This window comes from Aulostomus chinensis, chromosome 3 (assembly GCF_037954235.1).
Source record: "Aulostomus chinensis isolate RoL2024-O1b breed Wild chromosome 3, RoL_Achi_v1.0, whole genome shotgun sequence".
NCBI classification, from domain to species: Eukaryota; Metazoa; Chordata; class Actinopteri; order Syngnathiformes; family Aulostomidae; genus Aulostomus; species Aulostomus chinensis.
In genome coordinates, this window is record NC_141322.1 from 15,432,900 (window position 1) to 15,449,641 (window position 16,742).

Consider the following 16,742-nt stretch of genomic DNA (forward strand, 5'->3'; position numbering starts at 1 on the left):
TGGCAAGTAATACAGTTTATATTCTGGGGACAGTATTCCTTCATCTCAGAACTATCAGAGGACAATCTTCAGTGTTTGTATATTCTACACATCACTCGTGAGCCTTTATATGTCTCTGCGCCAACAAGAGGTGCAGTGAATTCTTAAAATTTGGTACAACTGTTCACTTGTATGGAGTTGCACGTCGGTGCAGTGGTCAGCACTGTCCCCTCACAGCAAGAAGGTTCCGGGTTCGAGCCCCAGCTTGAGCACAGGGTCTTTCTATGCGGAGTCTCCATGTTCTCCCTGTTCCTCTGTGGGTTCTCCCTGGTACTCCAGCTTCCTCCCACAGTCCAAAGACATCAAGAGAGGACGAGGCTGATTGATACTCTAAATTGACTGTAGGTGTGACTGTGAGTGTGAATGGTTGTCTGTCTCTATGTGTTGGCCCTGTGATGGACTGGTGACCCGTCCAGGGTGAACCCCGCCTCTCACGCGAAGGCAGCTGGGATAGGATCCAGCCCCCCGCAACCTTTGAAGGTGGGCTAAGCCTTGTTGCATGGTTTCAGTGCGATTTCCTTTTTTTCTCAAATGGTAGGCGTCTCCCCTTGATCCGCTAGCTGCCTGCCCCCTGAATACAATATGAAAAGTCTCTGTCTCTGGAGACAACGCAGGGCTCAAAAACGGCAAACACACACTGAGTGCACATAAACATCACAAACCATGTTCCAGCCAATCACTGGCAAGATGGTTGGGGATAGGGATGGGAGTTAGTGCAGGTGCATACACTGGGGAATTAGCAAAGTAGATTGAGTAGCATCATAGCAAGCTGCTAGGTAGCTGGACAGCATCTAACAGCTTAACACATACATTTGGGGAATGGCCGAGTCACGACCAAAGAAAAGACTCAGATGAATATTTGATGAGAAGTAGAGAGATTGAGAAAGAACGAACAAACCCGCATTTACATTGGAAAATTGTTTCAAAGGTGGCGAGAACTCCACCAACATAAGGGCTTCCTTTCCCATGCACAGTTGGCTAACTTCTTACTTGACAGGTAGGTAAACGTGAAGATTGGTTCTTGTATATGCATGCACTGCTCACTTGAGCCTGCATGCCAATAAAAAGTCATTAATTTCCAAACCTATCCCATGAGCTATATATATTTCAGCTGTAACTCATAACCTAATATCATAAAGATATTGTACAAAGACTTAGAATATACATTTACTCACTGAACAGTTGGAGTTTGCTCACTCATCTTAGCGACGTTAGCGCAGCACAGGTCCACTTTCCACGACGATGCGCGTTCATGACATTTACAGAAACACGGGGGGGGGGGGGGGGGGGGCAAGCTTGCTCTGTGTTTGTTTGGTATTTACAAGGATCGTCACCAGAAGTGACATCAGGCAGCAACGCCAAGGGCGCCTTCAACAGGATGAGCAGTAGAAAATGGATGGATGCTCGCTTTTAAAGAATAACGTGATTTTGGTGGTCAAAGGTCAAGGTAATTTCGCCTGAACAGTTTGACCACAACACAGATAATAATTAAGACAAAATTTTACCAGAAGGTCTTACGAAGTGAAATAATCAAGCGAAACATTTTTGTCTTTAATTGTCATGTGCAAATGTATATATAAATGTATAAATGCTGATACTTACTGAGAACAAATTGCTCTCATCAGGCAATAATGACATCCAATAAATCAGTCAAGCTCTAACATCAATTCCTCTGGCAGGGGAGTGTTTGCACCAAAGTAGAGAGGGTAAAACTAGCCATAATTAAAGCTACGCAAGTGTTTTCAGATTCCCTCCGTGTTTGTGTGAGCTACTGGTTGACACTTTGGCAGAGCTCTTTGGTATGTCAGGGGTTGTGTGGAGAATGTCAACTGAATCCCCCAGATGTTGCAGAGGAATTCGCTTCTCCCCACACAGCTGGATTTCTGCCAAAACTAATGGCCTTTCTGTCGCAGTTTTATACTTGCTGGGATGTGGAGTCAGGCCTGACTCCCCAGATAACTGTTAACTTTGATCAGAAAATGTTCACTAAGCACTGATGCTGGTAAAACCAGAGAGGCGATATTTAGGTCACAGAGGGTAAAGTCAATTATGGAACCAGGGACACAGGCAGCATGTGCAAGACAGATTTCTTAGAGATGTTTCAAGTTGCTCCTGCGTGGTAAAACAACAAACCAGATAGAAATATACTGCTCGCCTCTACTGTGATCCACGCACAGCTCTCCTAATCACTGGGCTTCTTAATTTTGTGGCAGGCCGGAAAGCTGGCTGTTGATAGAACATAGGGAACACAGAACAACACTTTTGGATTAAACTGATAGCTTCACTACCATTTTTGATGGCGCAATGAGTTGTAACAATAAGAATAGTTACAACAGTATTATAAAATTTAAAAAAAAAAAAGGAATAATTGAAAAGCTTCTTTTTTAAACTCAGAATAGGGCTTCACTATAACTTGCACCTTGTTTGGACAACTGATATCTGCAAATGCTGTGACTGGATGGTTTTGTTCCTCTACTTCCACACTGTTTAACTGTCTCTGGCCACAAAGCGGTCGCTGACATGCAGCAGCCTCCACCTCACACATACACACTTGTGTGTTAGATGGAATTCACACTGAAAACAGTCTTTGGTTGAAATAGCAGAGGGGCGGCTGCATCAGCGGGGATGTTTAAGGACAGTGAAATACAGTCCAGGAAGTTGACTAATACGATTTTTGTGTTTTGGATTCATCAGACTCTGAAGCAAAAATGTACTTTTCAGTTCTCACAGACTGAATTTCACATCTCTGGACAGGTGTCATTGCAGCAAATATCTGACCTTTCATTACAGTTATCATGAGGGAAACTGCAGTAATAAAACACTTTCCTACATGTGTGTGATTTCTTTGCTTGAGTCTGATCCAACTTCATGTTTTGTTTCCATGTCTGTCTTAAAAATTAACTTGTAAAATATAAATGAATAAACGAAAGCCCGGGTTTTAGCTGGGTCAGTTCAAATGAATGACGGGGCCTTGTTTTATAACCCAGCATGCTTAAATGTCAAAGAGTGTATTTTACATTTTGCTGCACCAGCGTATTTTCCTGGCTTGGTGCAGAACTCGTGATTTCCCCCGGCGTTGTTCAGCCAGTACCCAAGGTCATGTTAAACTTTCCATCTACCTTTGTTCCGACGACCCAATATTTGAACAAACTGATTGTGCCTGATGCATTTGTTCACCATGAGTTGATATAAGGTGAAAGACCGCCTGCTAGCAACATTCAGTATTCAAGTATTAGTAGGATTTCATGTTCAGACCTCATTATAAACATTCACAGGCATTCATCCAGAGATGTTCTCTTCAGTTGAGGTGCACCATAGGAGGGAAAAAATATTTTAATTTTTTATTTTACCGCATTATGCTGGCACCTCATTCTATGACGTTCCGATGACAAGGAGTGTTGATTTCCTCTGCAACTGACAGATAAGATAAGGCGTTATTAATCCCCGAGGGGAAATTCAAGTGTTACCGCAGCAGTCATCACAACACTGCAAATAAGACAAAAACAGGACAATAGAATAAAGTACAAATACAACCCTCTACTTGGGGAAAAATACAACTTTTAAAAAGCTTGAGTAAAAGCAAGTCCGCATACACAAAAGGAATGCAAGCATAATACATATTTAGAATTTTTGGTTTTTATCCTCTGTTTGCCCTGTAATCCTTCAAGATGATATATGACACAGATAAGAATATAGCACAGCTAGTGTGTTGTGTTTTTGTCAGATGTTTATTAATAGTCTCACAAGTCACGCTCTTTATTAACATTCGCATACATGAATACTAGGTGGTCTAATCATCCAGGGATTTATAGAACTGTTATAATTCTCAGACTATTGAAGCTACAAGTGATAAACACCCTCCACAACAGTTGCTTTCACACTTTGCTCAGACTTGACTAAATCCTCTAAAAATGTTCCTTCTGTCACTGCAGTGTGTGTCTCAGTGCAGATGTACTGCCAACTGTGCTAATGGTGAGCTGAAGACAACACATGTGGGTCAGGATGGTTATTATTAGATATTGTACAGCTTTGGGTTTCCGTCTAACCTCCCTGGAGGTCTGCCAGAACACCAGAGGTCATCAGGAATGTCTTTAACGGGTCATGGGAAAATTATCCTGCTAGTTTTAGGTCTTTGCTTTATTTTTGTGGATTTTCTGCGGTAGAGATGTTCCGATTGCATCTTTCTCTTTCAAGTATTTTGAAATACTTACAGGCTGCTATTTATACAAGAACTAGAAACTCTTTGTAAACCATGAGTAAACACAGAAAGTGAAGCCAAGCCAAACTTTCTATCATTGTCAACTTTGATTGTCGCCTTCCAAAATGCAGCCTTGATGCTGGAAGAATGAGGAGAGTTCACCGTGTAAAATATTGACACACTGATGATATTTGGCAGCTCTGTCCGCCCAGTGTTACATATCAGTCAAACCCTCTTCACCCTTCTTAAACCAAAGTTGCCCAGGGAAGCACATTAGCATATACATTTCAAATTTTATGAAGTTAGATCACAGTAACATTCCCCACATAGCCTCATATTTGCTGATGACAACATTCCATGAATTTGCAACACTGTTGTTCAGTGTTCTCTATATACGTATTGGCTCATGCGTAAAGTACCAAATGACTGAAGTCCGCCAGACTGACGTGTGGGTTTGTATTTCAGGGGTGCGTTTTCTGAGGTGGTCCTGGCGGAGGAGAAGAGGACCCAGAAATTGGTGGCCATCAAGTGTATCCCCAAGAAGGCGTTAGAGGGCAAAGAAAATAGCATCGAGAATGAGATAGCAGTCCTGCACAAGTAAGTGACTGATTACCATGGTTACGCAAAAACTACCTGGCAGGTTGTAATGAAAGCTAATGGAGTTTTGGAAGGTGATGCAACTGCTACTCTTATGTCTGTGTCGTTTAGCAAACACTTGCACGCTGTGCCTCGTTCTCTCCTCCTCTGAGCTCTGTGCATCTGTTGCAGCACCATGTATCTTGAGCTACCTCACGGTTGCAGTAATGAGATCAGACATGAAACTGATGGATGTCAGAGTAGAAATAAGTCCTTTTTTTTACCTCATTAAAACATAATTCTGCTTTACTTTAAAAAAAATAGTTATTCTAGGTTGTGACTATCCTATCTGGAGATTTTCTTAAAGTTTTAGTCAATATTACATGGACCAGGGCAGATTTCTGATCAGTTCTGCCTGATACCTTCAGGCAGCGTGGTCCATGCATTAAACTAATCAGCAGAGAGATGCTACTGAAATCATGTAAGTAGAATTCCTCTACACTCTATGGGGAGAAAAAGTTCATGTTATATATGATGTGTGTAAATATTAGTGGTTTTGCCTTTAACATGTAGTAATATCAATTAAAATGTCTGTATATGCAGCACTCACACCTACTGGAACTATTCTCCAACCAGCTAAGGCGCGTTTTCTTGCTGCCTGAACAAGATGTATACTATTTTAGTATAATGAGACAAAGACGAGGGGCAATAACCCTCCTTATAATTGCAGAGAGGATGAAACTTTCTTCTCTGTAGATGTAGAGAATTACAGACCATTTTGAAAATGTCTGATCTCATTGGATCCCAAGTTATTTTTAGAGCTCTTGTTGCCTGGGTTACGGGAGACACACAACTCTAGCCAATATACAACTATGATCCCTCCTGAGTTAAGGATGGATGAAGAAGAGCACTGGGGGTTAGTTAGCAGCTCAGAAAGAGTTTTGAAAAATTCAGCTGTCTGAAGTCAACTTGGCCTGAAATTCATGGCACGCTCCCTCTGTTGAACTTAGAAAATTTCATTTCTCATTTTAACTCCCCCATGGTATGCAGAGCAGGGAGCCGTGTCTGAGTGAAGCATTTTGAAGGTGAAACACACATTTCCTGAAAGCTGCAACAGATAAAGTCCCTTTTTCACAGGCAAAATTATCGAATCCATTAAATGTGGTTTGTGATATACTGTAACATTTACTCCCTCTGCAGTAATTGTTTGGTTAAACTTACTGTTCTGTGGTTCTGTCACACTGGTTAGCTGGCTGTTGGTCTTCGTCCTATTTTCTCTGAACCAAGTGGATCACTCAAAAACTATAACAGTGATTTTCACCAGACTTGGAGGAGAGCTGTAGTACGGGCCAAGGAAGAACCCATTAAATGTTGGGGCAAATTAGTCATCTCATCCCCTTGTTGTGCATTGGCACCACCCCCAATGCCCTGGAGTTTTAAATGTTAACCAGAAACACATTTTCTACTGTGGTGGATTTCTACTGGAGGGATGTGATATTTTTGGCTTTAATGGATGAATCCCTGCTGACCCGCGTAAGGCGTCATCTCTGTGAAGAAACACTTGTAAAACCACAAGACACTTGTCTTTCCACAGGAACTTAAAGATCCTGCTGCTTTTGTAAGAAGCATTCATGCTCTAATTGCTCTTTTGTCATGCTAATTGGCCTGAGGTTGTGTTCCAACAACTAGTAAAAACTAGGATCCAACCAATATGGAAGTTTTGAGCTCAATACCAATTTTAGAACAGAACAAAATCACCAATATGGGCAACAAATTCAGTGATTTTTTTTTTAAATTTTTGGTCTGGACTGAAAACAGACCCTTTCTATGTTCATTGTGAACCAATTTTTTTTAAAGTGATATGACTTTGTAATGGTACAGAAGAACTTACTTCTTCTTTCTCCAAAAAAAAAATTAACTTTATTAAAAATATTTAACATTGCTATACATGACCATTTGAATAACTACCAAATTGAAATAGTAAAATACACGGGACGGAGACACCGGAGCACTCTGATGGATGTTAACACCATTTGAAATCACCATAGCCATTGTTTTCTGCATTTTATGTGCTGTAAAAAAATATTTTTAATAAAGGCACTTATCATATACACCAATACGACATGTCCATGATAGGCTGTGATAACGCAATAAGGGTTGACTGATAGAACCGTTGGTTAGTCAGTTTTAAAAAAAAATTAGCAAGGTGTTCATCCAGAGCGTCTTTAACGAAAGCATAAACCTCAACACTCTAGATTTAAGAATCAGGAGATCTGATGTTCAGCCTCCCGGCTACTGCCTGCAGACGCGGTAGCTCTCTTCTCTAATTTGCTGACTTCTGTTCTCTGATGCCCTATGAGATTCATGGGTGCTGACAAGGGTCAGCAGATGAGTCACCAGTGTTCATCAGACGTTTCACTCCTGCAGTCACCATGACCAGTGTCAAGTGCACCAATGCCATGTCCAACCTACACAAACACAAAGACACCTGCGGGGAAACACTGCTGTTAAATGCAGCATACTTACCGTGCGTTTTAGACCTTCAGCTATAGTGAGTGGGTGTGTGTGTGTTTGTGTGTGTGTGTGTGTGTGTGGTTGAGCACACACACTTGCACACGTGCCGGCTCACCGGGCGCTTTTAATCCATCATTCATCCTTCACTGGGTCTATCTGTCTACTGAGCTAAGCAGATGAATGAAGGTGTCAGGGCATTGTTAGAGCTATGCTGTAATCCATCATGATTTGAAGCATACACAGTGTCCAGTACAGCTTACACACTCGGCTTTGTCTTGTCAGGTCGTCCTCCACCTCCAAATCAAGCCAGCAACTGGCAAACACTCTTCACAGGGAATGATTGAAACAAAAAGAACAAAAATTGCTTGAGTTAAACACAGCCTTTGGGGGGGAACATGCATGAGCGGAGTTTGACGTAAATCCAGCAGAAACTTTTCCAGCTGTGCCCTGATGTTTACTGTGTTGTGGTCCCGCTTTTTCAAACCGAGGCCTTCTTCCTCTGTTGTCTAACATCTATTGTGTACCTCTTGTAACTGGCTTGTTATGAGGGGTACAGAAAAGATGTTAGGAGCGAGGAGTTAACAACAACAACAAAAAAGCTGTCCAGTTTTAGTTCTGGAGGACTAAATTTAGGGATGAAAGGGTCCTGTAGTGGTCAAGAAGTCTTTAGTGTAAAAGTACATTTCATGAATGAGGCCCAGTGATCCTGTCAGTCACTGAAAATGAGTTAAGCCTGTCAATGGCTAACGTGAACTTTTTTACTGGACAAACTGATGTGAGCGATTGCCCTTTAATATAATATTGTGGCTGTTTTGTTGTTGGAGGTCATAGCATTTGTGCTCAATATTGGAACAATTGAAATCATTTTTGTCCCCATCCATCATCCATCCATCCATCCTGGTATTGAAGATGTGTGTGTGTGTGTGTGTGTGTGGGGGGGGTTACACCCTGGACAGGTCACAAATCAGTCGTTTTAACCCAAAAACATTCAGGGTACAAATGTTAAAACAGAGTGATTTTCCTGAAAGACTCATCAATTCGATAGAACAACACAGCAGAGTGGTTTAAAACAATTTCCACTTAAAGTGCATCCATGTATGTGTATATTATAAAACTGTTTCATGTGACATAAGACATGTTAGTAGCATGTGCTCTTACTGTACCACTGTCCCTGTGATTCAAGCGGTAAATGCGTAGGAAAAAAATATATTTGGATCGAGATTAAGTATTGAATTTCAGTGGTATTTTGCCCTTGACTCAGTTGTGATGTAAAATGTTAACAATATCTGTATGATGCAGAAGCTTTTGACTTAATAGAAGTATGGTAATGTCCATCACACACTGGTCAGGCTCAGAAGCACAATAGCAATCTAAATCTGGTGAGTGAGTCATCTTGTCGCCCCTGTCACTGCACCCACGGGTCTCAAGGGGCATCAGAACACAGAGTTCAGCCAATTAGGGAACCGCATGCCACAATACAGTGCATGCAGCTGTAAGAAGCACATGTGACTGCTGACTGGACCTGTGTGACCGTCCCAGCCCCGCCTGCCCTGTCCAATCAGTGTCTTTTCAACACACACAAGAATGTGGTTGTTGTGACTTTCAGGCAAATGTCAAAAGTGTTAATGGTAAAATGAGCAAGAATAACCACCTTCTCTTCTTCCTCACAGGATTAAACACGCCAACATCGTCTCTCTGGAAGAAATATTTGAGAGTAAATCGCACCTCTATCTTGTCATGCAACTGTGAGTATTCACATATTTGCGCGCGCATATATGTACGTGCGTGATTTGGTGTGATTTGTGTTTGACACGCCCTGCTCTTGCTATCACCCACGCGCTGCATATCACACGTCATTACTTGTTCTCTGTAACAATGTCCCATGTGCACGAGCGCACAATCACCACCAAACGCTGTACTACGTGTACTCATGGACGCCGGTGGGGAGTTCGCCCTCACACCTGCAGCCTGTCAGCCTCCCCCCTGCCTCAACTACTGAAATGTCAGCGAGAGAACAAGACAAAGGACAGATTAAGATCAGGAATGCTATCAATTAAGAGGCTCCAGCAAATATAAATCTCTCATGCTTTCATTTCAGAGTTGCTGGAAATTCTGAGCAGTAGGATAGAGAGGGTGAAGTGGTGAATCGCTAGAACACCTACAGTGGTTCGTGCTCACATTATGATACTTTAATCAGATTCGTGGCTCCATTTATTTATCTTACCTTTGCCTGAAAACATCAACTGAATGTAATCAAAACTTAAGACTGATTAATCCAGCGTGAGGGAGCTGAAAATATGTGGACATGTAAGATGTGCTGTTCTCCTTAGACATTCCAAATAGAGACCGTCTCTTTCCTGTTTTGTCTGTGTGTCTGATTTATTGTCTAATGTATTCATAGTTTGTTTAACTACCAAGTATTGTTATGTTTCTATGATGTGCAGGTATGTGTATTAATACTAGAGGATCAAACAAAACATCCATAATGTCAGATCATGTTCTCCAGGCAGCGTGCTGTTGCCATCTAGTGGCACACGAGTCCATCTTCAGTCAAACATTTCAGTGCCTTTTTGTTTCCACAGATTACCCGCAGTTCATTTCATTGTAGCTGATAAAACCTGTCAGGGGTCCAACTCGACCCCCAGGGTGTAGCGAAGAGCAAAAATATTGTTAAAACTGCTCCTGTAACCAAGTGTACTTGGAATTTGTGGTTGCAACAGAGCTGTGGCAGTTCACTTAAAAGAAAAAAGTGGTAGAAATACAGTACTTACTAGTGCAGACCCCAGGACTGTCTGTCTTTATTCAGTAAACACAGTGAATGCTCTCATGTGGTTTTTAGCGATGCCTTTTGTTGCACTTTTATTTTTTTCTCTTCATAAAACAAAAAACAAAAAACAGTACTGAGTTTTTACGCTCTTCGACTGATTTGGACCAGAGGAAACAAACACTGGTGTGAAAACACCTTCAAAAGTCCACAAAGACAAAGTTCAAAAATTTTTTAAAAAATGTTGCTTCGGTCCATTTAGTTGCGGCTGGACTGATATTATAATGAATATTTCAGAGGTGTATTACTGATAACAGTTTGAGAACCTCCCTTCTGTACTACCAAGCTTTACCTCACCACTCCTCTGCTGCTGCGACCTTAAACAAATACAATCTTAATCTAAAGTCTTTGTTTAGATCTGCTGAGCTGCGGTCTGCCATGTTCTAAATGCCCTGGTTATAATTCCCAGTCTGCGCTGTGCTTCTAGGGAGCCTCCCTTCACGTCACCTCTCTTTTCAGGGTGTCAGGTGGGGAGCTGTTTGACCGGATTATAGAGAAAGGTTTCTACACGGAGAAAGATGCCAGTAAGCTCATTCAGCAGATTCTGGATGCAGTCAAATACCTCCACGACATGGGGATTGTCCACCGTGACCTCAAGGTCAGTCTTCTGTGCCGCTGCTACTTTAATAATACTACAAAATCCGACTGCACTGGCATCTTGACTACTGCATATTATTGCTGTGATTGGTGAACACGCTTGTGTGTGCTCATATTTCATCTCCATCTCTGGATTTGTTGTCACAGCCGGAGAATCTGCTCTACTACAGCATGGATGAAGACTCCAAGATCATGATCAGTGACTTTGGTCTTTCTAAAATCGAGGGCTCTGGCAGTGTGATGTCGACAGCCTGTGGAACGCCTGGATATGTTGGTAAAGAAGTCACATACCTTGCTTACCAGTTTCCAAACGGCATCATATGGCACAAGTAGAAAATTTACTATCATAGAAAACTTTTATTCCCGTCACAATAAATTACCCTCATGACATTAATCTGATTGTCACACGACCGAAATTACATTTCACTAGTAATAATGACAATACAGGAAAAAGAAACATACTTTTTACAGGCGAACTATTAATAGTTTATGACTATTACCTCATCTCGTTTAATGAACTGAATTGTTTATTTTCCTTTCAGCCCCTGAAGTTCTGGCTCAGAAACCCTACAGTAAAGCTGTGGACTGCTGGTCTATTGGTGTCATATCCTATATACTGTGAGGAAACAGCCTTCACACACGTTTCCAGTAGTACCATCAGTTTTGTGTGTATATATGTGGGTGTGTGGGTGTGTGGGAACATGACGCCTGTCCTCTTCTGTGTGTCTCAGGCTGTGTGGATACCCTCCATTCTATGACGAGAATGATGCCAAACTGTTTGAACAGATCCTGAGAGCAGAGTACGAGTTTGACTCTCCCTACTGGGACGATATCTCTGATTCAGGTACACCGCATCACTGTAAATCTAGAGTCCATCTAAACTCAATACAGTTCACCTGCATTCACAAATAAACACATATGAAAAGTAGGAAGCTGTTCAGGTTATGTTTACCTTCTCATTTCATTTTCCTCACAACAGCTAAAGACTTCATAGTCCACCTGATGGAGAAGGACCCCATGATGCGCTACACCTGTGATCAGGCTCTGCAGCACCCCTGGTACCAGTCACATCCTCCTCCCTCCCAATGCAATCAAAGAATATTTCTGCTGATACTCCAGTGGTTAGGATTCAGCTGCTGGATAAACTGGGAATATTGCGCAGCCCCTGGTTATTGTGCTAAGCTATTCTTACTCACGAGGTTTATAAATGCCTCCGATACTTGATAAATATCGACCAGTGTGGCCAGTATCACCAAGTATGCAAGACTGCACAGATCTGATACCCAACTGGCCTCAGATCCTGCTATTTCCAGTTATAGCTGTTACTTCTGGCTAAAATTAGACACAGGAAAACAGTTCTTCCTCACTGCTTTAAAACAGTAACCTACACAGGAAGTTTTGTTGTATTTACATTGCCGATTGTTGCTTTAGAGCAACAAAGAAGAATTCATGGTTGACCTTAGCTGGCAAAAAGTTAGCAATGTGACAGTATTTTCAAAAGTAGTGTCGCATATATGAAATAGTGACACGTCCAGTATAGAGGCTGAAGTTTGGAGAGAGGCTGTCTGAGTTTAAGTTGAGTTGGGTTATACACACGGTTGACTGTAAATACACCTGTTGAACAAATGTATGAATACAGTGTACAATCAGTTCGCTTTACTGGCCAGTATGCAAGTTCAGGTATCAGAATTTGTCTCTGAAGGGAAAAAAGGGTGTAAGGAGATCTCTGTCTGACTATAACTTTACAATATGACCTTCATTTACTGCACACACGCGTTCTTGGTTTGTCAGGATTGCTGGTGATACTGCCCTGGACAAGAACATCCACGAGTCTGTCAGTGCACAGATCAAGAAGAACTTTGCAAAAAGCAAGTGGAAGGTAGGACTTCATGTGGCATTCCGACCGTCGATATTTCTATATCAATGATATTGATTCTTTTCGTGCTACCAAACACAAGTCAGCTGCTGAAGTTGAAAGGACTGCCCCGTCAGCATTATCTGACTGCCACAAACCTTCAGGCCACTTGTTCCTATTGAGACCTTCAACTGATGTAACGGGGCGCAATAGTGGGTTCTTGGTTTTGTGTCTCAAGTTCCACCAGATGGTCGGCCTGGTGATCAAGCTCTCAGCTGAGGGGGTTCTGCTTGTCTTTGTTTTACAAGATGTCTGTGGTTTTCTTTCTGCAGCAAGCATTCAACGCCACAGCTGTGGTTCGCCACATGAGGCGTCTACAACTCAGCACCAATCCAGAGGGAGCCGACCCTTCTACCCTCCCCAGCCCGTGCCGGTCTCACCTGCTGCTGCCCGACGACCACCCGCAGCATGGAGGTAGCAGCTGTGTCATCGCGTTGAAGGTGTTGAGCAATCAGCTGCAGCGCTAACATTCACTCCTCTCTCTCGTCCCTCAGAGGCTTGTTGTGAGGGAGGGTGCTCGGCGGGTGTGGACGACGGGGCAGACCCCCTGTGCAGCTACCGCCACCACCCAACCAGCAGGGTGTGATCCCTGCACCTGCTCCAGTTACCTGTCCAATCAATCCCAGAGACTTTCCAATTTAAACCCCCTCGGTGGACTCAGGCACCGGTCTCCCCCCCTCTGGCATGGAATACAGCGTCATTCCAACCTCTCACCTGCAGGGGGAGCAAGCCTGTCCAGCCTGAGAAGGAAGAACTACAACAGGCTGAAGAGGAGGAGGAGGGAGAAGATAATGATGATGCATCAGAGGATATCTCTTTTACAGACTGGGCTGGTAGTTTGGGCTCAGTTGAGTTGGTGAGAGGATACAAAGGAGGGAGGGGTCCTCCTCCTCTGGTGTGTTGGGGGGGGGGTTGTTTTATTTTTCCAAAGCAGGGCAGAGCTTGTTGGACACTGTTTTTACTGATTCAACCTGTCTTTGTTATTGTTTTATGTATTTTGTGTTGTCATTTTAACCTCCTGCTGTTCACGTCAGTGTGAACCCAAACACGATATCTGCATGATCGGGAGAGCACCCCCACCCCCACCCCACCCACTCCCCCCACCCCTTCATGCATGTGTTGTTCTCTCTGAGATTAATAACGCAGCATCAAACGCTTCGGCCTTTCAGGACAGAGCAGCATAGAGAATGTTAATGTTTTGCAGAATTTAAACGAGTCCAATCTTGTACATTTCTGCTGCGTCATGAACACATCTAGTACACGTCTAAGTTGTGCTTTTAGACAATCAGTGACGGAATAGTTTATGCACTACGATATAAACATTGATTTACTATGTAGCCTTTTTATGATCATGTAGTGTTTCCATGCAGTTTTGTTTAATTTAAAAGGAAAAGGCTTCCTGCTTTTCAACCTCTTCAACCACTTGAGCACAGGGATTTATCTTTGTCTAAGGTGCCTTTAAGAGTAATGGGTTTATTTGTGATTGCAGTGTTTTTACCCAAGCAGCACCGGCTCTTTTCTCTCTACTTCTTGTTTTATATGAATCACACTTGCACCTTTTATAACGCAGGAGGTTTTTTTTTTGTTTTCTCTCAAAGTAAAGTACTGTAATCGAAGACACACACACACACATTACGCTCCCACAAACTTCACTCCTATTTTCTCTTTGTTAAGAGTTTTTGTTTTGTTTTTTAAACTGGTTTGGTGTTTCACTTTCAAAAAGGTAGTGATATGAATTAAAAAAAACAAAACACTTATCAGCATTGTCATCCTTCCTCAAGGGAGATGAAGTAGGTTGTGTGGATGCAAAAAAACAAAATCCGATATGCATCTGTCACCGTGTACTGTAATCATCTTTTCATTCTAACATTCTTACAGGCTCACGCAGCCTTTTTAGAAATATTAAAGACAGCTACACCCATCAGAGATTTATTTACTCGACCCTCTTGACTTTAGAGTAACAGCAGCGGAGGAGCTTTTATGCACATTTTTCTGCTTTTCACGTGGGACATGTCGCACTGACGGCCCAGTTTCATCCTCCCTCTGGTCACCTGAACCAGTCAGTTTAAGGTATCCATCCTCTCCCTGCTACTAAAGTATTGACTTTTTGATACTGATGTTTGCATGATGTTATGTAAAAGATGTAAATCCCATGGTTAACAATAAATTGTGTGTACACTGCTGTACTTGTGCTGGTAAGCAGAGAATTTAAAATCCTTTTTCTCCATGCAGACTAAGAAAAGGATTGTGAAAACAAGTTCAATTTGCTGTTTCAAAAAGAATATTTGAGCTTTATCATACATCTTTGGCTGGTGTGGTGGTGTATCTGGACAGCAACGTCACTGTTGTTCAAGCAGTAAAGTGTAGTTAAGAGTTTTTATTTTGGGGGGTTTCTGTGTGAATTGTTTGAACCCCATGAATTTTATCTGAAAAGGTACGGAGAGGCACGGAAGGCTGACATTATCACAGCCAGTCTGCCAGTTATTCAATTTGCTCACCATTCAGTTACTCACCATTCGATGTTCTGAATTCAAAAATGCTTGCGAAATTTGTATCCCCTGAATTACTTCTAAGTGTCTCAAGAGCACACACTTTTAGCTAGAAGCTAATGGAGACCGACTCCTAGCAACTGCAGAACTGTCCACAACATCTATCGACAAACTCTCAAACCAATCATCCAGCTTTATTCAGCTTTACGCTCCGTAATTGATCAACATCTTGATCGGAGCTGAAAACAAACACTTGACTCGGTGCAAACCTGATAAAGTTGAACTGAGCGTGTTAGCGTCGCGCTTGTTCATGGACGCCCTTGTTTTGAGCTCATATCCAAGTGTTTGTGCATTATTGAGCAAAAGGCTGAAAGAGAAGACTGGGATTATAAAGGACTGTGCAGTTTTGCTCTGGTTAATCGTCGGCCACCAGATGCTGCGAGCTAATGGCTGGTTTTCAGAATTCTTCTGACACCAAGAAGTGATGCTGGAGGGAAAAAATGTCTTTATGAGTTCAAGACAACTAAAGGTGATTAATTGAAAGTCAAATTACTCTTTTTGGGTGAAACGCCCTTTTGATATATAACATTGATGATCTTACTCTTAGCGCACAAGATTCCAAAAGCGCACACGTCCTAAAATCGGAAGGTTTTTGAGGGTAAATGAGATGAGAAGGACCGTGTGTGAGGGGTTAACTTTACACAACCAACAAAAACAAACCCCTGTTTTATTCAGCAAAGACCCTGAAAATGGAAGAAAAAAATCAAACATTCCAGTGCAGTGAAACAAAATGATGAGGACGTGTAGTATCCCATTACCTCACTGCAAAGCTGCCATGGTTGGACAACAGTGGTGGGGGTAAAGAGGTGATGGTGCTGGTGTTTTGATGAAATAATTCCATCTGATGCTAACGTTGGCTGCACCTGCGTTTCTCTGCTGTGTTTCTCAACGTTGAGGTCTTTCGTGAACTGCTTGTAGAGGTGGATCAGTGTTTTAAGATTTCTTGTACAAACTGAGTGTTTGTACCATGAATATGATGCCTTTTTATAAATGCTTCTTTGGGGCTACAGTAACTACACAGGTGAAATGCATCATGGGTTGTTGAAAAGTGCTCAGTGTGAAAGCCAGTGACTTGTAAATGAAACACACATTAAACTCCCTGTCTATGCAGTGTGCGACTGTCATTTGTGAAAAGAAAAAAACAATTTTTTTTGGTTGTTTTTTACGCCGTGTTACCAAACTGAAACCTGCAAGAGAATTTAAATACACGATAGCGGTGCTACTTTTCTTCACGGTGAAATTCAGCTGTCTGATGAAAGAGTCTTGTGGCATGAGAGGTTTGCGTGAATGTTAATGTCATAGACTGCTCCACCAGGCCTCACTCCTCCTTTCCAAAGGAATGCTGGGGGATTGAGGCTTGCGGTTTTGGCTGCTGCAGCGCTGCGATGAGGAGAAAGTGGAAGTCTGCTGGTCGACCACACTGAAGAGGCGGTAGACAGGGGAAAAATGATGCGGTCAAACCAGGAACAAGGGACTGATTTCAAAATAATAGGAGAGAAATTGCGATCGCTCCACTAGGAAGAGAGTGCT

General features: G+C 42.3%; 1 protein-coding gene across 2 annotated transcripts in view; it reads left to right on the top strand.

The window, feature by feature from the left end:
* camk1b (calcium/calmodulin-dependent protein kinase Ib) overlaps positions 1 to 16,315 on the top strand; it is a 42,302-nt gene extending 25,987 nt beyond the window's left edge. For both annotated transcript variants that reach the window (XM_086198917.1, XM_086198915.1), the window contains 10 exons: positions 4,703 to 4,834; positions 8,998 to 9,072; positions 10,611 to 10,749; positions 10,896 to 11,022; positions 11,291 to 11,366; positions 11,480 to 11,592; positions 11,728 to 11,806; positions 12,540 to 12,627; positions 12,936 to 13,077; positions 13,158 to 16,315. In XM_086198917.1, coding sequence (XP_086055043.1) covers positions 4,703 to 4,834; positions 8,998 to 9,072; positions 10,611 to 10,749; positions 10,896 to 11,022; positions 11,291 to 11,366; positions 11,480 to 11,592; positions 11,728 to 11,806; positions 12,540 to 12,627; positions 12,936 to 13,077; positions 13,158 to 13,249 — 1,063 coding nt within the window. In that variant the 3' untranslated portion in view covers positions 13,250 to 16,315. The remainder of the gene's footprint in view (positions 1 to 4,702; positions 4,835 to 8,997; positions 9,073 to 10,610; positions 10,750 to 10,895; positions 11,023 to 11,290; positions 11,367 to 11,479; positions 11,593 to 11,727; positions 11,807 to 12,539; positions 12,628 to 12,935; positions 13,078 to 13,157) is intronic.
* Positions 16,316 to 16,742: the final 427 nt, after the last annotated feature.